Source organism: Moschus berezovskii, chromosome 9 (genome assembly GCF_049115385.1).
Source record: "Moschus berezovskii isolate FMDL1 chromosome 9, NW_MosBer_1.0, whole genome shotgun sequence".
In the NCBI taxonomy this organism is placed as follows: domain Eukaryota; kingdom Metazoa; phylum Chordata; class Mammalia; order Artiodactyla; family Moschidae; genus Moschus; species Moschus berezovskii.
Genome location: NC_142468.1, coordinates 66,953,539 through 66,980,592, shown reverse-complemented (window position 1 = coordinate 66,980,592; position 27,054 = coordinate 66,953,539). Strand labels below are relative to the sequence as shown.

The 27,054-nt window shown below is 42.6% G+C and overlaps 1 protein-coding gene across 2 annotated transcripts in view; it reads left to right on the top strand.

The window, feature by feature from the left end:
- The window catches only part of CAPN3 (calpain 3), a 51,216-nt gene that overhangs the window by 6,926 nt on the left and 17,236 nt on the right, over positions 1-27,054 (top strand). Inside the window, exons 2-7 of one of the 2 annotated variants that reach the window (XM_055435875.2) lie at positions 19,550-19,619; positions 21,327-21,445; positions 22,891-23,024; positions 23,706-23,874; positions 24,664-24,810; positions 26,751-26,834. In XM_055435875.2, coding sequence (XP_055291850.2) covers positions 19,550-19,619; positions 21,327-21,445; positions 22,891-23,024; positions 23,706-23,874; positions 24,664-24,810; positions 26,751-26,834 — 723 coding nt within the window. The remainder of the gene's footprint in view (positions 1-19,549; positions 19,620-21,326; positions 21,446-22,890; positions 23,025-23,705; positions 23,875-24,663; positions 24,811-26,750; positions 26,835-27,054) is intronic. The other variant, XM_088839775.1, reaches the window with a different exon arrangement.

The window sequence follows — 27,054 nt, the reverse complement described above, 5'->3', positions numbered from 1 at the left end:
GCTCCTATCAGCCTGAATCCAACCCTGAAGCTGGACTTTGCTGCTGTCTGTCTGACCTGGTCTCCTGCCCCTTCCCAAGTCCCCACTATCCAGGCAGAACTAACTTCTCCCTGTCCCAAATTGTTACGCAAGACAAAATTTTAAAATAGGACTTCCCTGGTGGTCTAGTGGGCTTCCCTGGTAGTTCAGCTGGTAAAGAATCCGCCTGCAATGCAGGAGACCTAGGTTTGATCCCTGGGCTGGGAAGATACCCTGGAGAAGGGAAAGGTTACCCACTCCAGTATTCTGGCCTGGAGAATTCCATGAACTGTGGTCCAGTAGTTAGGGATCCACGCTTCCAATGCAGGGGGCACGGGTTCAATCCCTGGTTGGGGAACTAAAATCCCACATGCTGCATGGCACAATCAAAAACTAAAATAAATCATTACATTCTTCAGGTTAGGTCTTGTTACCACAAAATTATCTTTGATATTTTATACATGTTTATCCAAATGTGCTTTTATATGTGAATCCTCAGCATGGTCGAATCTTCAGCTTCTCTCTTCAAAAGGAAAACGCCCAAGGAAAATGTAGGAAGATTCTTGTAATCACAGGAAGGGGGCTGGACATGGTTGTTTTCTGGGGGGAGAAAAAGAAAAAAAAAAAATGCTGATTTACTTACAAGAGAAAGGAGAGCTAGAACAGAAACCAAAATGGGGTGGGGGAAGCAACAAGGTAGGAGGCTTCACCTGCCAGGGTCATCCCCCCTTTGACCTGAACCTTAAAGATCCCTTTATTGATGAGCTTGTGAAATGCTGAAGGCAAGTATGTGACTTTTCTTGGTAAAGGATGGAAGTTAGTGTTTAGATTTTCACAAGCTGGATTGGGCCAGCACACCCGCAAATCAGAATGTGGAAAGCACAGGAATGGGGAAAGGAGAGAAGCATAAAGAAGCAAGTGGGGGCAAGGAGGGCCTGACCTCTCAGAGGCTGTGAATGGGGGTTCAAGATCTCCAAGGAACCACGGAGGCCTCAGCTCACACCTGGGAAGCATTCTACTTTTAAAGAAAAAGCTGACACTTCTTTACCAATTTCATCCAAACTTCAGATTTAAATAATCACGATAGAACTTTTAGAAGTGTACTGTAAAAAAAAAAAAAAAAAAGAAGTGTACCGTATACCCCCAGAGCACCAGGAATATGTAGTATATACTATACAGGAGTATAAAAAAACTGCTATAAAAAATTCCTTATAAATCATAGAATTGAAAATGTTTGGAAACTACTGCTTTCCACCACTCCAGGTAGAGGGGCTCCTTTCCTGATGTTAAGGTTTTGAAGGCAAAACAAACTCCCCATCTCCTTCCTGCATTAACCTTTCACAGTCTGAAAGTTCATCCTTATTTCTAGCCAGAACTTTTCCGGCCACAATTTTAGCACATTATATCCGACTCTGACCCAACAGACAGTGAAACAGAGTCATCTGATTTCCTCTATATTGTAATTCTCCCTATTTGTGAATAATGCCATCCTTCCTTTAGTTGCTTCAGATCAAATCGTCATAAAATTCCTCTGACTCTAAATGAATGTGGTTTTTCCCTCCCTGGAGATGTCAGTGCTGTGATCCATGATTAGTTGACCCTTAGGACTTCTTTATTTGTGAATTCACCTACTCACTGAAATTTATTTGTAACCCCTAAGTCAATATCCATAGGCTTCCTTCAGTCATTTGCTGACATGTGTAGGGCAGTGAAAAATTTGTCTCCCTCCATACACGTTCCTAGCTGAAGTTGGACAGGGTGACCCTCTGCCTGCTAGTTTCAGCTCTCAGACTGTAAACAAGAGTCCTTCTCATTGTCTGTTTGGTGTTACGTTTTGTCACATTTCTGTACTTTTTATTGATGATTTCTCTTTTAAAATGCAACCCCCATATGCTGTGCTGAAGTACTATTTAGTGTTCTAAAGTGCAAGAAGGCACTTTAGATGTGGGATGTGCTGGGATGTGCCTTAAGGAGAAAATACATGTATTAGATAAGCTTCATTCAGACATGAGCTACTGTGCTGTCAGTTCAATGTTAATGAATTAATAACACATATTAAATAAGGTGTCTTTAAACAGAACTACACATAAAATAAGGTTGTATATTGATGGGTTGATGAAAATCTTGTGATCAGAGACTCCCAGGAATCTAATACTGTATTTCCACCAGGTGTGATGGCTCAATATTCACTCACTGAACATTCACAGTGAATTTATAGAACGTAACTACCATGAATAATGAGAATCAACTCTCTGTCTATGTTGTCCCTATTCCTGAGGATCACAGCTTGAAATAATACCCTATGAACAGTGAGATCAATAGGAAATACTGCAACATATTTTAATCCATTGCAGTCATTATTCTTTTTGATGTTCAAATTGTCCCATCTTCAGACAGTGTTGCCTGTTATCACTTGACATGACACCATTCATCTTCAACTGCTTCCTTGTTTTCTGGCCACAACAAAAAGTCCCAGGCTCGTCTTGTACATTTCTTGCTCCAGAACCTGGAATGAATCATTTCTTTAAGGAGCCTGGTTCCTTTTAGTCTGAACTGGAGTTGAAGAAAAGGAGTAAAACGTAGAACACAGCTGACCATTGAATTCCTAGGACCCAGGGCTTGCCCTTTACATCAGCATCCTGGATTTGGAAGCTTTCTGACAACCCGTGGGGACACTGGAGGTCTCTTGCTCTAATGACTGCTGCCACTGCCCATCACCGCTAAAATTAACACTCTCCCCTGTGTGACTTCCCTACTGGGAGGTCACATGACCTGAGTTTCTCAATTCTGAAAGGAAGAAATCCTAGTTTGGCACAAAAAACATTTACTCCATTCCAGTGTGAGAAGAGAGGGAAGATGCAGAGTCAGAGGGACACGGAGGCTGTGTGCAGTGAGCACTCTGTCCCTGGGTCTAGGGCCCAGTCACTGTGAGCAGCTTCTCTCAGGATTAGTCTCTTTCCAGTGAACCTGGCTGGGAGGAGGTCTTCTTGTAATCTGTTTTAGTGTCATCACCTGTCAGACAGTTTAGAGAGAAGTTGCATCACTGGACTAGCCACAAAGAGTAAGAATTGGGGACATGGTGCAGAGTGGTTAAGTCAGACGGATTTAGAAGCAAACAGACCTGGTCTGAACCCTGACTCTGTTCCTAGCAAGTCACCTAAAGTTTCCAAGCTTTTAGTTTCTTTTCTATAATGTAGATAGTGATACTCTAATCAAATGGCTGTTCTGAGCCAGTATCCATAAAGTCCAAGTAGGTGGTCAAGGTAAGCCAGCAATTACTGTCAGGATAGGCAGCAAAGGAAGGGCACATGCTTTCAAGTCAAAGAAACTGCTTTCATATCCCAGCTCCACTTCTTACCGGTGTGACCTCAGGCAAGTTACTGACCTTTCCCAGGTCTTGATTTCCTCACCTGTGAAAAGAAAATCAAACTGCCTACTTCTTAGAGTTGTTGCAAGGATTAAATGAGATGCTGCATATGACTTGCTTAACACAATGAACCAAGAAGTACTGATGATGGTAATTGAAAGTCAAAATGAGGTACCCAATTGAGAGTCAGCGCTCTCTCTCAAGCAGAAAAATCAGTCATCACAGTGCCATCCTGGAGTGCAGATGGGGGCCATGAGTTTCAGTGAAAGTGACAATCCTATAAATAACTTTTAGGACTGCTTCCCATTATATCTCATAAGACAGCAGCTTTCCCCAGAAGTCATAATACGGACAGGACTGTAGACATCATAGGAGGAATAAGCTGAAATAACTTAGCAGTATTATGCTGCAAATGGGAGGGACAGAGACGGAAATAGCCAAGAAATGTATGAGAAGATGCATTTTGTTGATTATGAACAGGGAAGAGAATTGTTCATAACTCATGCAGTTCTTGAACATTTGCTATCTTTATTGTTTTTGTTGTTGTTTAGTCACTCAGTCATGTCCAATTTTTTGGGACAACATGGACTGCAGCACACCAGGTTTCCCTGTCCATCACCAATTCCTGGATGTTGCTCAAACTTATGTCTGTTGAGTCAGTGATGCCATCCAACCATCTGATCCTCTGTTGTCCCCTTCTTCTCCTGCCTTCAATCTTACCCAGCATCAGGGTCTTTTCTAAGGATTCAGTTCTTCACATCAGGTAGCCAAAGTATTGGAGCTTCAACTTCAACATCAGTCCTTCCAATGAATATTCAGGGCTGATTTCCTTTAGGATTGACTGGTTTGACCTCCTTGCTGTCCAAGGGACTCTCAAGAGTCTTTTCCAACACTACAGTTCAGAAACATCAGTTCTTTGGCGCTCAGCTTTCTTTATGGTCCAGGTCTCACATCCACACATGATTACTGGAAAAACCATAGCTTTGAATAGACAAACCTTTGTTAGCAAAGTAGTGTCTGATTTTTAATATGCTGTCTAGGTTGGTCATAGCTTTTCTTCCAAGGAGCAAGCATCTTTTAACTTGAGGCTGCAGTCACTATGGACACCTTTGTCCGTAGTGATATTTCTAAGGCCCATATGACTTTGCATTCCAGGATGTCTGGCTCTAGGTGAGTGATCACACCATCGTGGTTATCTGGGTCATGAAGATCTTTTTTGTATAGTTCTTCTGTGTATTCTTGCCACCTGTTCTTAATATCTTCTGCTTCTGTTAGGTCCATACCATTTCTGTCCTTTATTGTGCCCATCTTTGCATGAAATGTTCCCTTGGTATCTCTAATTTTCTTGAAGAGAGCGCTAGTCTTTTCCATCCTATTGTTTTCCTCTATTTCTTTGTATTGTTCACTGAAGAAGACTTTTTCTCTCTTTTCTTGCTATTCTTTGGAACTTTGCATTCAGATGGCTATATCTTTCCTTTTCTTTTTTGCTTTTCACTTCTCTTTTCTTCTCAGCTATTTGTTGTCTCTTCTCAGAAAACCATTTTGCCTTTTGCATTTCTTTTTCTTGGGATGGTTTTGATCACCACCTTCTGTACAATGTTATGAACTTCCGTCCATAGTTCATCAGGCATTCTGTCTATCAGATCTAATCCTGTGCGTCTATTTGTCACTTCTACTGTATAATTGTAAGGGATTTGATTTAGATCATACCTGAATGGTCTAGTGGTTTTCCCTACTTCAATTTAAGTCTGAATTTTGAAATTAGCTAAGTGGACAATATTTACCCAATTATACTAAAGACTGATTTTTAATTTCTCTAAAATTTATGATGTTATTTTGGGAAGATTATGGGCAGATCGTAATGTGAGAAACTTAAACCTCATTCCCCAAAGTAGGAACTCTATTGATACTTTCTAAAGATAGTAAATTAACAAGTAATAGTACAAGCATATTATTTAAAAACATAGAGGTAAATACAAGAAAAAGTAGTTAAAAGAATTAAAAGTGGCTGCCTCTGAGGTGAGGGATTTGCAGGGCAAGAGACTGCTCTTCCTCTAGATAAGTTTTGTTTGATTTTTTTAAAAAACTTTATTCATGTATAAACCAAACAAAAAGAAAATTATTTCTTAAAAAAAAAACTGACCTCAAAAAGTATTTTGAGGAAATTCCCAGGCAGTTCAGGGTTAGGTCTTCAGGCTTCCACACTGCAGAGGGCACAGTTTTGATCCATGGTCAGGGAATTAAGATCCCACATGCTGCTGAGCATGGCCAAAAATAAAAAATAATAACAATAAAACTTAAAAATAATAATAATAAATTTAAAAAATTATTTTGAGCTGTTATAGTATCCTGTAAAACTAATGCCATAGTTTCAGACACTAGTGAACATAGAATGTCCACGTGTGTTTTTTTTAAATTGCAGAGTCCCTGACCCCTTCCAAGAGGATCTGAATCCTTAGGTCTGGGGTGAGCCCTGGGAATCTGCATTTTTAACTGGCATCCCAGGTGATTGTGATGTAGGTAGTCCAAAGACCACACACTGAGAAACACGTAGCAGACGAAGACTGATGAGCCCACACAAATGGACAGGGAGATGCATCCTCCTGATGGACAGGCTGCCAGAAAGGAGTTTCTACTCGGGCCAGCTCCTTGTACTCGAACTGCCCATTTGAGCATGGTGAAATTTTCAAAAAGCCGAGATTTCTTGTGAATATAATTCTGACACACATTCATCCTCCTTCCGGGTCCACCACGTTCTCTGCCTCAAAGGTCTTGAACTCACAACAGTGTGTGTCGGTTCACAGCCCCTGGAACCCACTTTCACAGGGACTTTCATTCGTGGTCAAGCTACCTACCCTCTAGGTTCCTCTCACAGATTAGAGTCCTGAAATGGTCAGTCAAGGTCTTTGGGGGGATGGGGCACGGACATCAGGAGAATGAAGGCTTCATTAACCTCAGACAATGGTCCAGAGCAGATTCCTCCTATGCATTCAGCAGCCTGTATAGGATTAGTGTATACAGCATGTTTCGAAGGCCCCATGCTATATCCCATTGGCCGCCAGTGTTAAAGGCCTGAATGCCTTTTGCTGAGGCAGGGTAAGCCTCTCTGTAACTATATTTTCTCTTTTTAAAGAAAGAATCCCAGCAAGGCTGATGGAGGTAGCATGAAGGTCTGTAGGCCTTGTGGCCTGTCCTGGGACTGTCCCTGGCTCTCTTGCTCCCCTTGCCGGCTCCCTGTCTGACTGGCATGGTGTTGCCCCTTGACCGTGGGCTCAGGGGCCTCCAGCCAAAGCTGCTGACTCTGACCACGGCCTTTCTCTGGGCTGTGTTCATTTGCATTGCGCTGCTGAGGGTGGAGGAGCTATATAGGCTCCGGCCCATTCACGGGAGGATTAGGCCTGGACTGAGGGCGCAGCAGGAAAGAGGCCACAGCAAAGGCCCAGCTCCACTCCCTGAGCGGTCACCATGCCCTACCTGCTGCCAGGATTCTTCTGTGACCGTGTGATCCGTGAGAGGAACAGGAGAAACGGAGAGGGCACTGCCACACAGCCCATCAAGTATGAGGGGCAGGATTTTGTTGTTCTTAGACAACGGTGCCTGGCTCAGAAGTGCCTCTTTGAAGACCGTGTGTTCCCAGCAGGCATCCAATCCCTGGGCTCCCATGAGCTGAGCCAGAAAACCAAGATGAAGGCCATCACGTGGAAAAGGCCAAAGGTAGGGATAGGAGGGACAGGGCAGGAGACAGCTCCTGGGGACGGGAGATCAAGTGGTCCAGAGCCTGTGACCAAAGATCCTGCATCTGACCAAGTGGCTTATTAACATACTCCTGCCCCCAAATACTTTTCCTGCTTCTTCCTGAACCTGGAGCTGTTATTTTCTATTCCTGAACTAGAGACTATTTAATACTTTATAAATGCCTGAGACTGTAAATATTTTTGAGAGAGCTAATGCACTGACTTAAAGTCATAGTGAAACAGTAAGGAATCATTATCACATCTCTTCTCCAGAGCAGGTATTCTGGGGTGGGAAAGTGGAGTGGTAAACAGAATTAGGGCTCACAGTTACAAGAGGAGTTCCATGGAAGGTGGTGAAAAGTTATGGAATAGGAGGCTGCAAGAGGCTGAAGACTTGTCTTCTTAACTGTTTGCCTAAGGCTGGTTCATTAGTTATATGTCACTTCTGTTTAAATAAAAAGGTCCGTGCTGACCTGCCACACTCCTTACTGGGAGTAGCAGTTTGCTCAAGGATGCCTTACAGCCCGGCAACTGAAGAGCCCATTTGTTTCAACAGTATTCAGCTACTCTGTGCTTCTCAAACTGTGGTCTTTGGACTACCTGCGTCAGAATCACCTGGGATGCCCGTTTAAAATGCAGAGTCCTAGGGCTCATCCCAGACATATCTATATTTCTGATTTAACTGACTGTATTCATAATAAGTGAAACACGAGTTCATAGTGACTCATACCAAAATATTTCTCTTTGTGTGTGTATGACTTTTATATACTAACTTTTTATCCTTCAACTGTGCTATATTTCCTTATTAGTTCCAGGAATGTTTTTTTCTTTTTGTTATTTGTTCAGGATTTTCTCCATAGACAATTACGTCATCTGTGAATGAAGAGTTTATTTCTTCCTTTCCAATCTTTATAAATTTCCTTTTCTTGTTTTATTGCATCAGCTAGGATTTTCAGTATGATGTTGAGTAAGAGTGATAAGAGGACTATGGCTGATTCATATTTGGCAGAAAATAAAATTCTGTAAAGTGATTATCCTTGAATCAAAAAAATAAATAAATTTTTTAAAAAAGAAAAAAAAGTACTAATAGGAGACATTTTGACTTGTCCCTAATCTGAAGGAGAAAGCATCTCATTTCTCAACATTAAATATGATGATAATTGTAGGTCTTTTAAAAAAAAGTACATTTTCTTTACCAACCTGAGGACATTCCCCTCTGTTCCTAAGAGTTTTTATCATGAATGGGTATTGAATTTTATCGAATGCTTTTTGTGCATCAATTGATATGATCATTGATTTTTCTTCTTAGCCTATTGTGATGATTGATTTTCAAATGTTGAACCAGTCTTGCATGCCTGGAATAAATCTCAGTTGTCTGTAGTGTATAATTTCATTTATACTTTGTTGTTTTTGAGTTACTAACTTTTTTGAGGATTTGGTTTTATTTTCATAAGAGATATTGGTCTGTAGTTTTACTTTGCAATGTCTTTTTCTGATTTGAGTGTTAGGGTAATACTGGCCTCATAGAATGAGTTACAAAGTGTTCCCTCTGCTTCTATTTTTTGGGGGGTATTGTAGAGAATTGGTATCATTTCTTCCTTGAATGTTTGATAGAATTCACCAATAAAATTATCTGGATCTGGTGCTTTCTCTTTTGGAGGGTTATTAATCATTGAACAAATGTCTTTAACAGGTATAGCTATATTCAGATAATCTATTTGTCCTTGTGCATGTTTTGGTAGTTTGTGTCTTCCATGAGCTCAGTATGTTTTAACTTCGTTACCAGCTCCTGTGTTCATAGAATTATCTGTAGTATTCCTTTATTATCCTTTTAATGTCCATGGGATCAGTAGTAGTGATCTCTTCAATTTTGACGTTGGTAATTTGTGTCTTCCCATTTTTCCCCTTGGTTAACATGGCTGGAGTTTTATTAATTTTATTGACTTTTTCAAGAACCAGTTTTTGGCTTTATTGATTCTATTGTTTTGCTATTTCCAGTTTCATTGATTCTGCTGTTATTTCTTTTTTTCTACTTGCTTTGCGCTTAAATTTTTTTCTTTCTCTAGTGTCCTAAGGTAGAATATTGGTATTGATATCAGATCTTTCTTCTTTTCTAATATATACATTTAATATTGTAAATTTCCCTCCGAGCCCTGGTTTCACTGCATTCCACAAATTTTGATGTTATATTTTTATTTAGTTCAAAATAATTTGTAACTGCTCCTGAAACTTCTTCTTTGACTTGTGTGTTATTTAGAAGTGTGTCATTTAATTTCCAAATAATTTTGGGTTTTCCAGTTATTTTATTATTGCTTTCTATTTTCATTCCACTGTCATCTGAAAGCATACTTTGTATGTTTTATATTCTTTGAAATTTATCAAAGTGTGTTTTACAACCTAGAATGTGGTCTTAATGACTCCTCCATATGATATTGAGAGCAGAAATGTGTATTCTCCTTGCAACCCCATAGACTGTAGCCTGCCAGGCTCCCTTGTCCATGGAATTCTCCAGCAGGAATAGTGGAGTCTTTTCTCTAGGAGACCTTCCTGACACAGGATTGAGCCTGGGTCTCCTGTATGACAGGCCGGTTCTTTACCATCTGAGCCACTGGAGAAGTCCATATATGCAGTCTAGTACCTTATAATAGAAAATACCCAATTTTTCCCTTCCTTCCCTCGAGACATTACTATCAGGCTTTTCACTTACCATATGCTATAAGTACTCAACATGTTGTTTTTATTACTTTAAATAAAGTTATCTTTAGATTAAGAAAACCAAAAGCTCTATTTTACCTTCATTTTTATGCCTCTCTGATGCTTTTCCATTTTTTATATAGGTCCAGGTTTCTGTTCTAAATAATTTTCCTTCTCCTGGAGGAGCTTCTTTTAATCTTCCTTGCAAGGCAAGTCTTCTGGAAATGAATTCCCTGTGGTTTTATTTGTCTGAAAAACCTTTATTTCTCCTTCAGGTTTAAAAAAAATTCATTGTTTTTGGCTTCATCGGGTCTTAATTGTGGCACATGGGATCTTTGTAGTGGTGAAGAGGTTTCTCTCTAGCTATGAAACACAGGCTTAGTTGCCCCGTGGAATGTGGGATCTTAGTTTCACAACCAGGGATCAAACCCACGTCCCCTGCACTGTAAGGCAAATTTTTAACCACTGGACCACCAGGGAAGTCCTGTCCTTCAGTTTTGAAAGTTAATGCTCTATATATAGAATGCTAAGTTGATGGGTTTTTCTCTCATCAATTTAAATATTTCAATCCGATCTTTCTTGCTTGCATAGTTTCTGAAGAAAAGTCTGCTATAATTCTTGTCTTTTTTCCTCTAGAGCATTTTCCCCACTCTTGGCTTCTTTCAAGATCTTTTATCTTTGGTTATCTGCAGTTTGAATATGATATGCCTAAATGTAGTTATGTTTTGTCTTGCCAGCGTTTATGTTGCTTGGTGTTCCATGAGCTTCTTGGATCTGTGATTTGGTTGTCAGTCATTAATTTTGGAAAGTTCTTGGGCATTATTACTTTAAATATTTCTTCTGCTCTGTTCTTTTTCCCCTCCAGTATTCCAGTTATGCATATGTTGCACATTTTGAATGTCTCACCATTCTTGGATGTTCTGCTCTGTTTTTTGTTGTTGTTATATTCTTCTCTTTGCATTTCACTTTAGGAAATTCCTATTGTCTTATCTTCAATCTCGCTGATTTTTTTCTTTGTCCTTGTCTAATCTACTGATGGATCCATCAAATATATGTTGTAATATTTTTTATTCCTATCATTTCCTTTTAATTCTTTCTTGATTTCCATCGCTCCGCTTATATTACCAACCTTTTCTTGAATGCTATCTACTTCTTCCATTAGACCTTTGGACACACTAGTCATGATTATTTTAAATCCCCTACTTGATAATTCCAACATCTATATCATATCTGAATCTAGTTCTGATGTTTGCTTTACCTCTTCAGGCTGCTTTTACCTGCCTTTTGACATCTCTTATAGTTTTTGGCTGAAAGTAGACATTGTTTTGGGAAATAAAAACTGAGATAAATAATCCTTTGGCATGAGGTAGATTTTTTTTTTGGCCACACCATAGCAGTGTGCAGAACTTCCCTGGTCAGGGATCAAACCTGTCCCCCCAGCACTGGGAGTGCAGTCTTAATCACTGGACCCCTAGAAAAGCCCTGGCATGAGGATTTATGTTATGCTGGCTAGAAGTTGGTTGTGCTGTGGTTGTTTCTTATAGCTGTAGATGTCAGAAGCTTCAGATTCCTTTAATATCCTTGCTTCACTTCCTCTCTTGACTTTGGGCTTTCCTAAATATTTATCAGAGCTTACATCTTGCAGCTCTTTCAGCTGTAAGTCACCGTTATTTCACTGGAGCCTGTTGATGTGGTCCTACAGTGGGGGAGGGGAAGTGTTCTATAAGCTAATGATTAAAGCTCTGTCTTTTAATGGGCCTGTCTCTCTGGGCTGTGAGCTTCATACGTTTCTCCACTGGTACAGCTTTTTCCCCTTCTTTGGTGAGAAAGACTAGAGGGAGCTTGACTAGGAGTAATATACTTCCCCCAACATAGGTAAGACAGGAAAAGTCTTTTCCCCTGGAGGAGGATCTTTCTTGAATTTTCAGCACGAGAACTTAGTGGAATTTTTGGAGGTAGAAACCATGAAAGTATGGGGGAGGGGGGTTCATTCTAAAGACTGTGGCCTCCAGAAGTTTCTCACTGTGCTAGTCCTCACTCAGCTTCCAGAAATTCATCAAAGTTACCATTTCAGTGTTCCTCCCAGTTTGTAGCTGAGGCAGCTTCTGCCCCAGATAAACAGATCTTGGGTATAACTCTCTGGTTTCACTTGCATCTTTATTTCAGCATAGTGGGTTGACCTCTAACCTCAGTTCTCTGGTGGGTCCAAGCAAAGTCACTGGTTTTCAGGTGTTTGGCTTTTTCTTGTGGTAAGGAAGGGAGTGATGACTTCCAAGCTCTTTACATGTTGGAGCTGAAAAGAGAAGTCCCCTACCTACATCCATATTAGCTCACCCTTTTAAATGTATGTTTTTGTTTATCTTATAGTACACATTATATGTTAGGATAATACACATAGATAATTTAAAACTAATAAAAATACTTATGTAGAGTTGCATGTTCAGAACATTTTAATGATGGAAAGAAAGTGAAAGTGTTAGTCGCTCAGTTGTGTCTGACTCTTTGCAACCCCATGGAGCCCACCAGGCTCTTCTGTCCATAGGATTCTTCAGGCAAGAATACTGGAGTGAGTAGCCATGCCGTTCTCCAGGGGATCTTCCCAACCCAGGGATCCAACCTGGGTCTCCTGCATTGCAGGCAGATTCTTTACCATCCAAGCCACCAGGGAAGTGCTCTTATGATGGATGGAGGTATACAATAAAAAAATGTTTGGAGACACTGTGCAAACCACAGCACTCAAAAATGGGGGAAATGGTTACCTGCTGCTAATTGCTGGGTTTCCATTACTGACAGATCCAGTCTCATGCCAAATTATAGCCAAAGGAGTGACCAGAAGCCTTAGGTCCCCAAGCTAAAGTGACAGAACCAGCATGGTTTACCCTTTGTTCGTATTAACCAACAAAAACAGGTCTCAGACACTCCAGAAAAGTAGGCAGTGAGGCGGGTATCTAGGCAAATCTAGCTATTCTATGAATTAATCCTCAACAAGCTTGCTAACTGACCCTCACCGTCTCTCATGAGGACAAACAATTGAGGGTCTCTAGGCTGGGGGTTTCCCAGAGGGCAGGCAGGGATGATTTCCTCTTGATTATATCCTTAAATCCCCCAGCCCTGTACATACTCAAAAGCCCAATTAGTGTTTGATGAATTTAGCTGAGGTAGTATTGAAAGTAAATGTAATATATTGGGGAATCTCTACCATTGCAAAAAATGTAACTCCATTCAAATAGCTGGACTTCTAAGCTGATGGGTAAGTGCAGCTACTGCTGCCTTTCCAAGTTGCCAGCCCTGGAATTGGTGGCAGATGGGGGGATGAGTCTAAACCTGTAGACCCAAGGAGAGAAAGCTACCCCTGTGTCAGCTAAAATATGTAGCCAAAATTCCATTATTTGAGTCACTCTATAATATATTCCCTTATAAGAGGGGCAGGACACTCAGTAGTCAAGTGTCTCAGTTGGCAAGTAACAGAGGCCCCACTCAAACTAACTTAAACCAAAAAATGTTCTATAACTGACTTTTCAAAGGTGATGATCAGTTTAGACACACTGAATCCAGGCCTCAAACCATGTCAAGACACACTTCCTAATATTATCTATCTGTCTATTTATCACCTCTGCCCTCTCCACCCACTCCTCCATCTGCTTCTTCTGTTGTCTTTATTTTCAAGCAGGTTACCTTCACAAAGGGGAAGAAATGCCCACAAGCAGCTTCAGGCTGACATTCTCCAGCTTAGTAACTCCTGGAGGAGAATGTACTTCTTTCTCAATAGTTAAAACAAAAGACTTGGCCCATATCTCTTGGCCTAGACTTGGTCATATGCCCATTCCTGAACTAATCACCCTCACTCTAATTGCCTCTAACACCTGTGTGGAGCTGGGTGAATGGGGAAGCCCACCAGAACAAGTGCTGACAGTAGGATTGCTCTCCAGCTGAAAATTGAGGTATAATATCAGGAGAAGGGGGAATGTACTGTAAGGATACGAAACACTGGGGAGACAAAAATAATATATGTTAACTATACCTTAATTGCTTTTTTGTTTTTTAAGAGGAAAGGGTCTTATTTGAAATAATGAGAGCTTTATATTTTATTAGGGGGTAATGGTTTTTAAAGACCACATTCTGGTAGTTGATATACTCTTTACTAGATTTTTACTGCTTCTAGTTTTAATGTTTTGTTTTAGTGCAGGGAGATAGAAAATTTTTTAGAGACACAAAAATAAATCATGAGTTATACTTAAATATCCAACTCAACTTTAACTTTTGCAGGGTTTTTACTTAAGTTATTCACTTTTATAATTTTACATATTTTCTTTTTTAATGAAATCTCTTTTTGCAGTTTGTTTACTTTGGGCTGTGCTGGGTCTTCATTGCTATGTGGGCTTTTCTCTAGTTGTGGTGCACGGGCTTCTCATTGCAGTGGCTTCTCTTGCTGTGGAACACTGGCTCCAGCACGAGGGTTCAATAGTTGTGTCTCAAGGGCTTAGTTACTCTGAGAGCATGTGGGATCTTCCCAGACCAGGATTCAAACCCATGTCTCCTGCATTGGCAGGTGGATTCTTTATCACTGAGCCAGGAGGGAGGCCCCCTACGTATTCTCTTTTACACTAAAATATCCTACTTCCTAATGACATTAATGTACATTATTTATTTTATCCTGCATGTCAAAGTTCTAAAGTAGTAACAATATTATTTTTATTTATTATGGTTCAGATTTCATTATGGTTTTTGGGGTTTGACCTTAGGATGTAAGGTTTAGCCCTAGACTGTGTGGATCAAAAAAACTGTGGAACATTCTTAAAGACATGAGAATACCAAAACACCATACCTGCCTCCTGAGAAATCTGTATGCAGGTCAAGAAGCAACAGTTAGAACTGGACATGGAAAAACAGACTGGTTCCAAATTGGAAATGGAGTACGTCAAGGCTGTATATTGTCACCGTGCTTATTTAACTATATGCAGAGTATATCATACGAAATGCTAGGCTGGATGAAGCACAAGCTGGAATCAAGATTGCTGGGAGAAATATCAATAACCTCAGATATGCAGATGACACCACCCTTAAGGCAGAAGGCAAAGAGGAACTAAAGAGCCATTTGATGAAGGTGAAGGAGAAGAGTGAAAAAGCTGGCTTAAAACTTAGGATTCAAAAACCTAAGATCATAGCATCTGGTCCCATCATTTCATGGCAAATAGATGGGGAAACAATGGAAACAGTGACAGACTTTATTTTCTTGGGCTCCAAAATCACTGCAGATGGTGACTGCAGCTATACAGTTAAGAGATACTTGCTTCTTGGAAGAAAAAACCTAGACAGCATATTAAAAAGCAGAGACACTGCTTTGCCAACAAAGATCCATCTAGTCAAAGCTATTGTTTTTCCAGTTGTCATGTATGGATGTGAGAGTTGGACTACAAAGAAAGCTGAGCGCCAAAGAATTGATGCTTTTGAACTGTGGTGTTGGAGAAGACTCTTGACAGTCCCTTGGAGTGCAAGGAGATCCAACCAGTCAATCCTAAAGGAAATCAGTCCTGAATTTTCATTGGAAGGACTGATGCTGAAGCTGAAACTCTAATGCTTTGGCCACCTGATGCAAAAAACTGACTCACTGAAGGGACCCTGATGCTGGAAAAGATTGAAGGTGGGAGGAGGGAACAGCAGAGGATGAGATGGTTGGATGGCATCACTGACTCAATGGACATGAGTTTGAACAAGCTGGGAGTTGGTGATGGACAGGGAAGCCTGGTGTGCAATAGTCCATGGGATCGCAAAGTTCAGTTCAACCGCTCAGTTGTGTCCATGGGGTCTTGGTGACCCCATGGACTGCAGCACTCAAACTCATGTCCATTGGAGTTGGTGATGCCATCCAACCATCTCATCCTGTCATCCCCTCCTCCCGCCTTCAATCTTTCCTAGCATCAGGGTCTCTTCAGTGATTAAGTTCTTCGCATCAGGTGGCCAAAGTATTAGAGTTTCGGCTTCAGCATCAGTCTTTCCAATGAATATTCAGGACTGATTTCTTTTAAGATTGACTGGTTGGATCTCCTTGCACTCCAAGGGACTCTCAAGAGTCTTCTCCAACACCAAAGTTCAAAAAAATCAATTCTTCGGCGCTTAGCCTTCTTTATAGTCCAACTCTCACATCCATACATGACTACTGGAAAAACCATAGCCTTGACTAGACGAACCTTTGTTGACAAAGTAATGTCTCTGCTTTTTAATATGCTGTCTAGGTTGGTCATAATTTTTCTTCCAAGGAGCAAGTATCTTTTAATTTCATGGCTGCAGTCACCATCTGCTGTGATTTTGGATCCCCCCAAAATAGTCTGTCACTGTTTCCATTGTTTCCCCACCTATTTGCTATGAAGTAATGGGACTAGATGCCATGATCTTAGTTTTCTGAATGTTGAGTTTTAAGCCAATTTTTTCACTCTCCTCTTTCACTTTCATCAAGAGGCTTTTTAGTTCCTCTTCACTTTCCATAAGGGTGGTGTCATCTGCATATCTGAGGTTATTGATATTTCTCCCAGCAACGTTGATTCCAGCTTGTGCTTCTTCCAGCCCAGCGTTCCTCATGATGTACTCTGCATATAAGTTAAATAAGCAGGGTGACAGTATACAACCTTGACATACTCCTTTACCAATTTAGAACTCCTTATTTCCAAATTCAGACTTGAATTGAAAAAAGTAGGGAAAACCATTAGACCATTCAGGTATGACCTAAATCAAATCCCTTACGATTGTACAGTGGAAATAAGAAATAGTTTCAAGAGATCTAGTAGACAGAGTGCCTGAAGAACTATGGACAGAGGTTCATGACATTGTACAGAAGGCAGGAATCAAGACCATCCCCAAGAAAAAGAAATGCCAAAAGGCACAATGGTTGTCTGAGGAGGCCTTATAAACAGCTGTGAAAAAGAAGAAAAAGGCAAAGGAGAAAAGAAAAAATATACCCATTTGAATGCAGAGTTCCAAAGAATAGCAATGAGAGATAAGAAAGCCTTCCTCAGTGATCAATGCAAAGGAATAGAGGAAAACAATAGAATGGGAAAGACTAAAGATCTCTTCAAGAGAATCAGAGATACCAAGGGAACATTTCATGCAAAGATGGGCTCAATAAATGACAGAAATGGTATGGACCTAACAGAAACAGAGATACTAAGAAGAGGTGGCAAGAATACACAGAAGATACAAAAAAGATCTTCACGACCCAGATAATCATGATGGTGTGATCACTCACCTAGAGCCAGACATCCTGGAATGTGAAGTCAAGTGGGCCTTAGGAAGCATCACTACGAACAAAGCTAGTGGAAGTGATGGAATTCCCGTTGAGTTATTTCAAATCCTGAAAGATGATGCTGTGAAAGTGCTGCACTCAATATGCCAGCAAATTGGGAAAACTCAGCAGTGGCCACAGGACTGGAAAAAGTCAGTCTTCATTCCAATCCCAAAGAAAGGCAATGCCAAAGAATGCTCAAACTACTGCACAATTGCACTCATCTCACACGCTAGCAAAGTAATGCTCAAAATTCTCCAAGCCAGGCTTCAGCAATACGTGAACCGTGAACTTCCAGATGTTCAAGCTGGTTTTAGAAAAGGCAGAGAAACCAGAGATCAAATTGTCAACATCCACTGGATCATGGAGAAAGCAAGAGAGTTCCAGAAACACATCTACTTCTGCTTTATTGACTATGCCAAAGCCTTTGACTGTGTGGATCACAAAAAACTGGAAAATTCTTAAAGAGATGGGGTCGCAAAGAGTTGGACATAATTGAGCGACTAAACTAAACTGAACTTAGGATATATCCCAAAAGGAATAAACAGCCAACATTTTACACTGCAAGTCACCTGAAAGAATTCATTTCATGTATGTGATCATGCCATCAATTTGATAAGCAGTTCGGTTCCTTTTCTTCAATTTGCTTTCAGCTTTTACAGATTGCTTTTTTTCCCACTAAAATTAGTATACCAGTTTATTACTCTTTTCAGTATTAACCGTTTTGTCTGGTGTGTAGTAGTTTCACATTGTAGTGTTAATTTGAACTTCCCTTATGATTAATGTGTTGAACATTTTCCCATGGACTTTTTGCCATTTGTATGAGGCTCTTATGGCTGCTATGTTACCATAAACTTGGTAGCTTAAAATAAGAATTTTATTCTTTCACAGTTACATATTGCTTTTTAAAATGGCATTTTCTTCAGTTTGGTTTTTAATTCTATTATATGTACATGGTTCCTAAGTCAAAATTATTTTAAAACAGATATATTCAGAGTTTTACTTCCATCCCTATATTCACCACTTAATCCTTTCCTCCCCTATAGATAACCTTTTAAAAAATTATTATTTGGAGTTTATCCTTCCATTGATAAGAGCTTCAAGGGGGTGGCGTGTGTAGTGTAATCTATGCATGACTTTCCATCTAGTAGATGAGACAGATCCTTGAGCTTAGGGAGTTTCACTCACTGAGCTCACTCACTCGGGTTGTTGTATTAGGGACGACAGAAAAACAGAGAGGGCTGTATCACCAAGATAGCAAGACTTCTTGAAGCTGTGAAGGACAAAGTTAAAACCAAAACACAGAATCTATAATTATTTCAAAAGCTAAAATACAAAGCATGACACATCCAAACAAACTCAAGAGCACCCTCTGTTGGCCTCTGTTGGGATGCATATAACTGGAAGTGCCTGGATTTGAAAACTGCCGAGACCAGGGTGTCATGTTGGGTTCAATTCAGTGCAGTCGCTCAGTCGTGTCTGACTCTTGGCGACCCCATGGATCACAGCATGCCAGGCCTCCCTGTCCATCACCAACTCCCGGAGTTCACTCAAACTCATGTCCATAGAGTCGGTGATACCATCCAGCCATCTCATCCTCTGTCGTCCCCTTCTCCTCCCGCATCCAATCCTTCCCAGCATCAGAGTCTTTTCCAGTGAGTCAACTCGTCGCATGAGGTGGCCAAAGTATTGGAGTTTCAGCTTTAGCATCAGTCCTTCCAATGAACACCCAGGATCAATCTCCTTTAGAATGGACTGGTTGGATCTCCTTGCAGTCCAAGGGACTCTCAAGGGTCTTCTCCAACACCACAGTTCAAAAGCATCAATTCTTCCGCGATCAGCTTTCTTCACAGTCCAACTCTCACATCCATACATGACCACTGAAAACATGTTGGGTTAGCTTTATTAAAGAAACATACCTGCCAACAGACTGGGAGGCCTTCGAGGCCCATGTCAAATTTACTCTGGACTCTCCCCAGCTCTCATGTGGCCCTTGGGACACATGCTGATACTCAATCTGTGTTACCACATCTTGGGGAAAAGATCCTTACTTTCCCTCCTGCACCTCTTTTCCTGGCTTAGAAAAAGAACAGAGACAAGAGCTGTGTTTTCTACTGTCCCTTGGTCAGCCTGTGATCATCGTGACACTGCCCTAACTCTCAAGGTGCTTCCTTAGACAGTATATCACTGTGAGGGATCAGTGTGGAACAATGAGAAAAGGAGCCATGCATCTGGCTTCTCCTCCCTGCTAGCTGTGTGTCCTTGGGCAAATTCTTAACCTCCCTTGAGTCTTGGTGTTCTCATCTGAAAAATAAGAATGACAGTATCCAATTCATGGGCGCTTCTGAGGTTTAAATGAGTGGTGTGTGTAAAACTCCTGATATGTGATGCCAGTACTGCATATGAACCTCAGTAAATAATAGCTACTACTACTATTATGATTTCCTTTTTGCTTCACAGGAAATTTGTGAGAATCCCCGATTTATCATTGGTGGAGCCAATAGAACTGACATCTGCCAAGGAGATCTAGGTAGGAAAGTTCCTCTGGTCCTATTTAGCCAAACAATCAAGGGGTGATTAAGAGGTATGATTCTTTTATAGTAAGTAAAGGGACAATAATCTGGTTTTGCTTGTAATAAATTTGGGGGAGGTGGTTTTGATAACATTATTTAAACTCATTCAGCTCTGTGTTGGTGATTGCTTCATTTAATTTCTTCCCTCCCACCTTTCTCACCAGCTCTTTGCCTTGTGTCACAACAGGAGGTGTACCTCCTCTCCAGAGTCTCCAGGACACTCACACACCCCACTCAGCAAGACAAAAGCCCTGTTTCTAGCAGGACCCACCTTCCTTAAAGGGCTTCCCTGGTGACTCAGTGGTTAAGAATTCGCCTGCCAATGCAGGAGACGGGAGTTTAATCCCTGGGTCAGGAAGAGTCCCTTGAGAAGGAAATGGCTACCCACTCCAGTGTTCTTGCCTGGTAAAATCCCGTGGACAGAGGAGCCTGGCAGGCTAAGCCCACGGGGTCACGAGGAGTCAGATATGACTTAGAGACTAAACAACAACAACCTTCCTTAGAAGGCAGCTCTGAAATTGTGTGCCATGCATGTCCCTTGGGCATGCAGAATTGATATGCTCACAAAAAGTGCTTTCATAACTCAAACTCTAGTTTAAACTGCCCCAGAATAGCTCCATATTAAAGAAGCTCTTCAACAAAGACAACACGTGCCATGTGGATAAGCATCCAATTTTCTGTCTGGTTAATTAGCTTGGCTGCTTCCTCTGTCTCAGCCTCTTATTTGGAAGGTATTGCCTTTAGTGCTAACTGCAGAAAAGTTATGTGAAGTAAAGTTGGAGGAAACAAATATCAACAGACACAATTTAGAACTTGAGGGAAAAGGGGCACTCAAGGTCAAATGAAAGGAATTTAGCTAATTTGCTCCCGGAAGGAGAGGCTGAAGAGGTTTTGAATATCTGACTTCCTGCACTTGAAAGAAGGCTGCCTGCAGAGCCCTGGCCAGCTAATAACCTGGGCCTTCCAACCAACAACTGTTTCAGAGGAGAGGCTGGCTGCTTGGGAGGTGGGGAGTGGGGAGGGTGGCAGTGGTGGTGGGAGGAGGACTATGGAGGCTCTCAGCCTCCCCTCTGCAGTCTCAAAGATGCCATGACATCCCACACAGCACAACAAAGGCCTTGCATAACCTAGCCTGTGCTCTGTTAGTGTTCCTGGCCTGCCACTTGGGCATTCTCACACACACATGCACACACAAACAGGGTAAAGTGCCACCTCCAAATACTAACCAGCTTTCCTTACAGTACTAATGGGCTGGACTGACGGCTCTCAGATGCTCAGATTCTGCAGTCACATTGCAAAGGTGCAGGGCAGGCAGCTTTCCTACAGGTGTTAGAAAGAATGACCCAATTATGACCCCCCACTGCTCAGTTTCCATTGAGGTCCAAATGGAAGTCTGAGCTTATACTGCAGACAGAGGAATTGCCTATAGCCTTCAGGAAAGCAGTCACGAGGGAGTAAGTTACCCTGTTGATCACATGGTCCAGGGAGTGCGGTCACACTCGTTTCCTTGGCTGACACCTCTGTAAGGTCAGATCTGGAAGCAGGACAGTGAGAGCCAAGTGCACGCCCTTCTCCAGAAAGCAGAGCAGCTGATGGGGATGGGGTCTCCTCCTTCCCTGGAGGTGTGGACCCTCCTGTGACCTGTGCCACGTGTTTGCCTGCAGGGGACTGCTGGTTTCTTGCAGCCATCGCTTGCCTGACCTTGAACAAGCGTCTGCTTTTCCGGGTCATACCCCATGATCAGAGTTTCACTGAAAACTACGCGGGGATTTTTCACTTCCAGGTGAGGTCAAGGGACTGTAGTTAAGAGGGCCAGCAGGCTGTTCGCCTACCACTGGTCTCCCGGCCTTGACTTTCCAGTGGCTCCAGGAAAGATTCCCACCCACCGAGCCAGCTATGGCTGTGGACAGTGACCCCCTTCGGGCCTCAAGCCTGTGAGAAAGTAGTTGTCTATTTCTTCCTACCCTCAAACCCCTACACCTTCCGTTAGGCCCCAGAAAGGTTGGAGGATATCCTGTTTGCTGGCCTGTTGGTCTATTTTTACCTTTCCAGCTGTCAGACTTCTGTGTGATAACCAGAAGCCCTTCTCAAGTAAATCCCTAAGACACCAGCACTCGGAATCCAGAGGGCCCTTTAGGCTGCAAAATAAATGCCAACACAAGTCTATACCTACACTATCATTCACCCCTTCTGGGCTCTGGAAGAAAAGTCTGGTTAATCTGGGGACCAGGCTTCTGGCTTGGCCCAGCAATGAGCCTTTTGGTTTCAGAATAAGTTCAGACACTGGAAACTTTCTGGATCCAAATTGTCCTAGCAAAGAGTCAAACCCCATGCTGATCCAGAGCTGAAATGAGCTTCGTATGTGGGCACCTATATCTATGGGTGTTCTGAGGCTTCTGAACAGCCCTGAAGGCTCCAAATGTCCTGGACTGACCCAGATCATCAGTTGATCTTGTATCCCAGGATGAAAGGCCTCAGAAAGGGCCTTCTCTGCAGGTTTAGGATCAGGCTTCTGCTGCCATCCAATGCAGACAGGGCAGTAGGGTCCCAAGTCTTGTTTTTTCCCTATGCCATCAAGCTGCTCACTCCCCTTGGGTATTTAAAAGGTCTGAAACCTAAAGGATCATAAACACAAAGACCACACAGATTTTTGCCCTCTTGTTCAGAGGAGAGTAAATGTCATTAGAAGGAAATTAAACTATTTTTGGCTTTCTTGGATTAAAACCGATTTGTTCAAGAAAGAACATCATCTAGAATTGGTATTACCGAACAGTGTTCCCGCTTTAACCAGAGTATATTCTGGGTCACATTCCATTTCCATGTCATTCCTCCTTCTTCAACAATTCCTACCTTATTTGTCATCAAGAAGTACATAAATTATACGTCACCTTCTCCTAGACCAGTGCTTCTCAGCCCTGACTGCATATGAGGATCAGCTGAGATAACTAAAAATACTGATACCTAGGCCCTCCCCAGACCTACAGAGCAGAAGGAAAATCTCAAGCCCTCAGATACACATGGAGTACCTACCATCCCCTGTACTGAGCTGGACTGTATGGAAGAGACATAATGCTTTGTAACATACTTCCTGCCCTCAAAGAGCTCACAGTCCACTTAAAGATTCACCCTCTCTAAACCCAGAATAGTATGAACAAAAGGAATGTGGGGTAGGGACACATTTCCCATTGGTAATTTGAGGATGGCACTGTGCTTGATGCTTCTGTGCAGTTCTGGCGCTATGGAGACTGGGTGGACGTGGTTATTGATGACTGCCTGCCAACTTACAACAATCAACTGGTTTTCACCAAATCCAACCATCGCAATGAGTTCTGGAGTGCTCTGCTGGAGAAGGCTTATGCTAAGTAAGACGGGGATAGTTTCCATACTGAGCTCTTTGATCCTCCCTTCTTGGTGGCACTACAGATCCTGGATCCCAGCATTATTTCTCTGGAACTCAAATCCCAGAGCTTTGGTTGGCTCAACCTCATGAGCTCACTGTATATACATATATGTATGTATATATATATAACTTTTTATTTTGTATTGGGGTATAGCTGATTAACAATGTTGTGATAGTTTCAGGTGAACAGTGAAGGGACTCAGCCATATGTATACATGTATCCATTTTTCCCCAAACTCCCCTCCCATCCAGGCTGCCACGTAACACTGGAGCTCAGAATATATGAATAAAAGTCATGTTGGCTCTCAGAAGCTCCACTCCAGCTACTGAATGGCTTTAATGGACCCCTACTTCAGATTCCAAGTATAGTGGAAAGAGAACTATCATGAAGTGGGAATAGCAGGTTCCAGTCCCAATGTTTCTCCTCTCTGTGGCCCTAGCTGGTCACACAGCCTCTGGGGCTCAGTTTCTCCATTGTGAAGAAAGGAAATCATAGTATCTGTTCAAAAGCTTACAGAGTTGTTGGAGAATTTGGACAAGACAGCATCACAGGACCCAAGAGTAAAGTCCTGGAGCCAGGGGCACCTGGGTCATGTTTCCTGGAACCCTGTGACCCCAGACTAGTCTTCATCCTATCTCTAAGGCTCCACGGTTCGTATGAAGCCCTGAAAGGTGGGAACACTACAGAGGCCATGGAGGACTTCACAGGAGGAGTGACAGAGTTTTTTGAAATCAAGGATGCTCCCAAAGACATGTACAAGATCATGAAGAAAGCCATCGAGAGGGGTTCCCTCATGGGCTGCTCCATTGATGTAAGTCTGGGGTGTGGGGTGCAGGACAGGGAGCTGCCAACTACTGGGAAGACTTACCCAGTGAACAGCAGCACAGGGCTTTCCTCTGGCACGGGGTGAACATTCTGTTTTGGGAAGCAGAAAAGTAGCTCTCAACTTTGAAAATGGAATTTCTCAAGGGAGAAGTTTCTGGAGTTTTTCAATAAAGATCCTAGAATTTAGGTGGAAATAGGCCTCTGGGGCTGGTGTTTCTCAGTTCTGGCATGCCCCTAGTAAGCTGGCCACACACTGGGCTTTGGACCTGAACCTACCAGTTCCCTAAGAACGCCTCCCAGTCATTGAGCTTTGATCATATCCCTCACGTGGGACACAGGCTTTGTGTTGTAATCTGGGAGAAGCTCAGCCTGCAGTCCACCTCTCAATGAAGTGGTGTGAACTGAGACCAGAGCCAAGGGTAAGGGGGTGGCAGACTGGCCAGGAGATACACCTTCCTGGGCGGTAGTCAATGTATTCTGATAGTCTTGGTTACCTCTGTTGGTGAGGAAGGGGCCCAAGCTGAATTCCTGTTCCTTCCTCTCCTAGTACACCCAGTAGATGGGAAAGCTTGGGAAGATGAAGCACCCACGGACAAACGTTTTCTTTCTGCATCACTGTTCTCCATCTTTTCTCCATTCATGCTCTACTTATCTCTCCTCTGTTTCTATGTCTATCCCCTCCCTTCTTTCTCTCTCCTTCCCTTTCTATCACCCTCCTTTGTTTACTCTCTCTCCCTCTCCTGGACTGTCCCCTGCCCTCCCTGTTGGGCCTCAGGATGGCACAAACATGACCTATGGAACCTCTCCTTCTGGGCTGAAAATGGGGGAGTTGATTGAGCGGATGGTGAGGAATATGGATAACTCGCGGCTCAGGGACTCAGACCTCATCCCTGAGGGATGCTCAGATGACAGACCAACTCGGGTGTGTACTGCTCCCACCTGCATGGCCCGGGTGTGTTGTGTGGTGTCAGACCTTCCTCAGCAGCCAGCACCTCCCACGTGGGCTCCTCCTGGGGCCTTCCAGGGGTCTGGGTTGGAATCTCTTGCTTGCTCCAAGGCTCCTGAGGAACAGGGGGGAGACAGCTTTTGGAGGGAATCTCTGGCGAGGGAGGGGAAAGTGTTCCTTGATACTCCATGGTCCAGGCAGTTTCTCTGATAATGAATTAAGTGGCATAAATATTTACGAGAGAGATTTCATTTATTTGTAAAGTATTTGTCTCCTTCTAGTTCGTTCATTTATGTATATGACACTCATTTACTGAGCTCCTACTAGGCACTCTTCTAACAAAGAAAACTCTCTCCCATTTGTTTAGGATTCTAAGGAACGAGCAGTCTCCACACACTACCTCCCCCCGACACACACAGAGCTTATATTCTAGTAGTTTTGGAAGTAATACACGCTATACAGTAAAGCAGAGGAAAAATGAACCTATTATTTCCCTATCTGAGAATAATAACATTTGGCATATGTCCTACTAGGATTTTTCTATGCATACACCTAATCTAAATTTTTATTTTTAAAATGCAGTCATACTGTATGTACCCCTGTGTAGCATGCTTCTTTTTCAGTTAGCTTTATATACCTAATGTATCAACAAGAATCACATTCTTAGTTTGTCTTCTATAACATTTTTAGTGGCTGTACAATAGTCCATCATGCAGATAAATTGTAGTTTTTTTTTACCCCATAACTTATTATTGGGAATTTAAATATTTTCTTTTTCTGTTTTGGCTGTAATTTTTAAATGTTACAGCTAACATCCTATTAGATACATCTTTGTGTCCATCCAGGACACTTTTCTTTGCACAGATGGCCAGTAGTGGAATAGTCAGGAATGCATATGTAATGCCACAAGAGTCATTTCAAGTGGTTTCCCTGGTCTAGAACTGAGAGACATATGAACCTCCTGCCCCCCTCCCTATCTATTCACATGGTCTGGGTCCTCTAAAGACTGAAATCTAGGAGGTTGAGATGCCAAAAGCCTTGGCTCCTCACATACCCCTCACTTTGAAAAGGGCTCCAGGCTACCTCTTAAAGCTGTCATATCACCAGGCAGAGGGAAGCCACAGATATCCATCTAGGGCTCACTGGGTTTTGGCCATCCTACCCTTCTATCGAGAATCTCCTGTAGCTACAAATCTCAGATGAAAGAGACCTCCCTGCTCCCTTAGGCACAGTCGTGTCTGAGCAGGACTCTCCTCTGGCTGCCTTGGAATTCTCTGCCTGGGTGCAGGAACTTTTAATTTCTTTATTTCTTTTTTAATTTTTGGCCACATCACATGGCACGTGGGATCTTCATTCCCCAATCAGGGATCAAACCCGCACCCCCTGCACTGCAGGTATGGAGTCCTAACCACTGGACCACTAAGGAAGTCTACTTTTAATTTCTTGAACATTTTCTAGGCTGGGTGGAGAAGGTGGGGGGATATAAAGATGAAAGTTTAGACCTCCATGCTTCCTCTAACCCCTTTTCTCAATCCCTTTCTCTTCCAGGAATAGTCAACCCTGGGTGGGCTCAGGGACAGGGAGCCTGACCCAAGGCAGCCTCCATCCACCCCCACTTCTTCCTTTGGAAGACCCAAGGGATCCAGAAAGGAGGGCCAGGCATGCTCTCACTCACCTCACGGCCCCAGCCTCCACATTGTTCTTCATTGGTCAAGGGACCAGCTTGACGGAAACACCTTGTCTGGGCTGCATATTCTTGGCTCTCTTAAAGGGCTAGTGAGGGTCTTCTCATGGCTAGGAGGCACGCTTCCAGGGCGTGGAGGAGTCCTTGTCCTCACTGAACCCAGGATGTGAACCAGTGTGAACTTTGTCTCAGGAAACAAGCCCTGACAGGCTGTCTGGTTTTCACTCCACAGACGATTGTTCCGGTTCAGTTTGAGACAAGAATGGCCTGTGGGCTGGTCAAAGGCCACGCCTACTCAGTCACTGGGCTGGAGGAGGTGAGCCTGGCGGGGTATGGAGGGATAGGACTTGAGGGGCTACTTGGGGGAACCTCCTGAAGTCAGGACTTGGCTTTCTGTGCCCTTTGGCATCTGCAGAATTTGCCTGCAATCACGTACTCAGGCTGAGTGCCTGGGGTTGGAGGAGACTCCTGGGACTTGTAGGTGGATCTTGCCACAAAATAGTGCTCAGTTTATGTCTGTTTTTAGTGCTAAAGAT